The 2370-nt window shown below is 62.8% G+C and overlaps 1 protein-coding gene across 1 annotated transcript; it reads left to right on the forward strand.

Annotated features, from left to right (window-relative positions):
- FOXS1 (forkhead box S1) lies at window positions 1-1574 on the forward strand. Its single transcript, XM_063298467.1, has one exon. It carries the CDS (start codon window positions 83-85, stop codon window positions 1547-1549), a length of 1467 nt encoding a protein of 488 aa, XP_063154537.1. The 5' UTR covers window positions 1-82; the 3' UTR covers window positions 1550-1574.
- The last annotated feature ends 796 nt before the right edge of the window (window positions 1575-2370 follow it).

Genomic DNA, 2370 nt, shown 5'->3' on the forward strand with positions numbered 1-2370 from the left:
ACGGCCCCCTCGCCCGCCCGGAGGCCGGACCGCAGCAGAATTTAAACCGAGCGGGGGGACGGGTTCCGGCAGCCGAGAGACGATGCAGCGCGACTATCCTGGCCCGGCCCCGGCCTCTCCCCGGCCCGTCCTGCCCCGGGTCTGCGAGGTGGCCGCCGGGGGCGGGCAGCTGGCCGCGGGGCTCCCCGGCTACCCCCGCTGCCTCCCGGAGCCCTGTCCGGGCGCTCGCCCGCCGGCCGCGGAGGCCACCAAGCCGCCCTACAGCTACATCGCCCTGATCACCATGGCCATCCAGAGCAGCCCCGAGAAGCGGGTCACCCTGAGCGGGATCTACCGCTTCATCACGGGGCGCTTCGCCTACTACCGGGACAACAAGCAGGGCTGGCAGAACAGCATCCGCCACAACCTGTCGCTCAACGAGTGCTTCGTCAAGGTGCCCCGCGAGGACAAGAAGCCCGGCAAGGGGAACTACTGGACGCTCGACCCCGACTGCTACAACATGTTCGAGAACGGGAGTTTCTTGCGGCGGCGGCAGCGTTTCACCCGCAAGCGGGGCCCTGCCCAGGCCTCGGGGGACGGTAAAGGGCCCAAGAGGGGCCCCCGAAGCAGGCCCCCGACAGCTGGCCAGGTGTTCGGAGGAAAGGCCATCAAAGAGGAGGATGGCCTGTCGAGGGCAGCTCCCTCCAGACGGCGCCAGGGCTCCAGCCAGGCAGCACTCAGCCCTGAGGAAGCCTTGCCATCAAGGCCACCTGCAGGCAGGGAGGAGGGCCGAGACCCAGCCCTTCCTTGCCCAGAGCCCCTCGGCCTGGGCAGCCTGCCCTGTGCCAAGATCGACCCCTTGCCAGCCAAGCCACCGTGTCTCCATCTGCAGGCGGCGCTGGGGTCCAAAGCTCGCCTTTACAGCCAGCCACTGGGCTTCCCTCTTCCGGAAGATGATTCCCGGGAGAAAGGGGTCCTTCTGGACAATGTTCAGGATGGCCAGCTGGTCCCCCTTGCAGAGGGCTTGCCCCCCCGGCCCAGTCCAGAGCTCAAGGGAAGCGTGCAGAACGGCCCCCATGCTTCCCAGGGTCCCCCCAAGCCAGGGCAAGAAGGCAAGGGGGTGCCCCACACGTTTGGCCAGCTGGCACCCTCCTTCCCAGCCCTTCTGGGCCCCAGCAAAGCCTGCCAGCCCAGCCACCGGCAGCCATCACCCAGCGGCCTGCCCGCCTTCGAGGGCAGCGAGGGTTACACCAAGGCCTCCATCCTGCCTGTCTTCAGCTCGCTCGGCTACTCCGACCCGGAGGCCCGGGGTGGGGGGTACCAGTGTCGCCTGCAGGCCTTGAATTTCTGCGTCAACGAAGCTGGGCACGGGCCCACCTTGGAACACCTTTTGACGGCCCCCCCGGCTGCCAGCTCTTCGGCTCCCATCCAGCCTCCCCCCTTTGTGCAGCTGCCCGCGGAGCAGGAGGCCTGGCCCGGGAGCCCCTTCTCCCTCCAAGGCGGCAGCAGTTATCAGCTGGGGCTCCCCCACTGCCTCTACAGGACTCCAGGCATGTTCTTCTTCGAATGATGGGGAGGAACTGCACCAACCGATGTGCCCCATCAAGGCCATGGAGGACAGGCACTCGACGAGCAGCTGCATTCCTAAATTCTGGCAGAGCTACGGGGGGAGGGGGGCTGGGGGTAACCGAAGCCCCCTTCCCCTTCCCGCCAATCTGCACTTTTATCCCATCTGATGGATCAAACCTCGGTTTTATTTTATTGGAGTAAATAGATCTCCCAGCCTTCGGCACAGAATCGGTTTCCCTGTGGACCTCGGCAGGAGTTAAGCCAAAGTTGGCCAGGAGGCCAAATTGCAGGATATTTGATGTGGCTCACAGGGAAGGGAGGAGGTTGAAACGCAGAAGGACCAGCCGTGGCCAAATCCTGCCCTGCCTCGGATTCCAGCTTTAATAACAACGTTGCACCCTGGCCAGCATCTTGCATTGTGGATACACTGGGGGGGGGGGGGGAGAGTCTAAGCCCTTAACGTGGCCTTCTGCAGAAAGAGTTGCCAAGGGGCCAGCTGCCAGCAAAAATTAAACTAAATCCAGAAAGATGGAATTTGGTGTTTTTGCTCATGATTTCTTCCTCCCTTCCAGGAGGATTCAAAACAGGAAAAGCCCCCGGTGTTCCTGAAGAAGGGCCATTCTGCACAGGGTCAGAGACAGCTTCATCTCAGATGAATTTGTTCAGCTTGTTTACTCTGAGGCTGGCTGGGGAGTAGTGAGATCATGGGAAAGGGGTGACGGCCATCCCGTGAGATTGGGGTTGGAGCCTAAAATGCTTGGCAACTCCTGGATTGATTGTGTGCTAACACTGCAGTCCATGGTGGTTTTTTAAAGCAAGGAG

The sequence above is a fragment of the Candoia aspera genome, chromosome 3, assembly GCF_035149785.1.
Source record: "Candoia aspera isolate rCanAsp1 chromosome 3, rCanAsp1.hap2, whole genome shotgun sequence".
NCBI classification, from domain to species: domain Eukaryota; kingdom Metazoa; phylum Chordata; class Lepidosauria; order Squamata; family Boidae; genus Candoia; species Candoia aspera.

Bases quoted from the DNA above. Each gene is read 5' to 3' on its own strand.
- FOXS1 (XM_063298467.1), top strand. From the start codon at position 83: ATGCAGCGCGACTATCCTGGCCCGGCCCCGGCCTCTCCCCGGCCCGTC.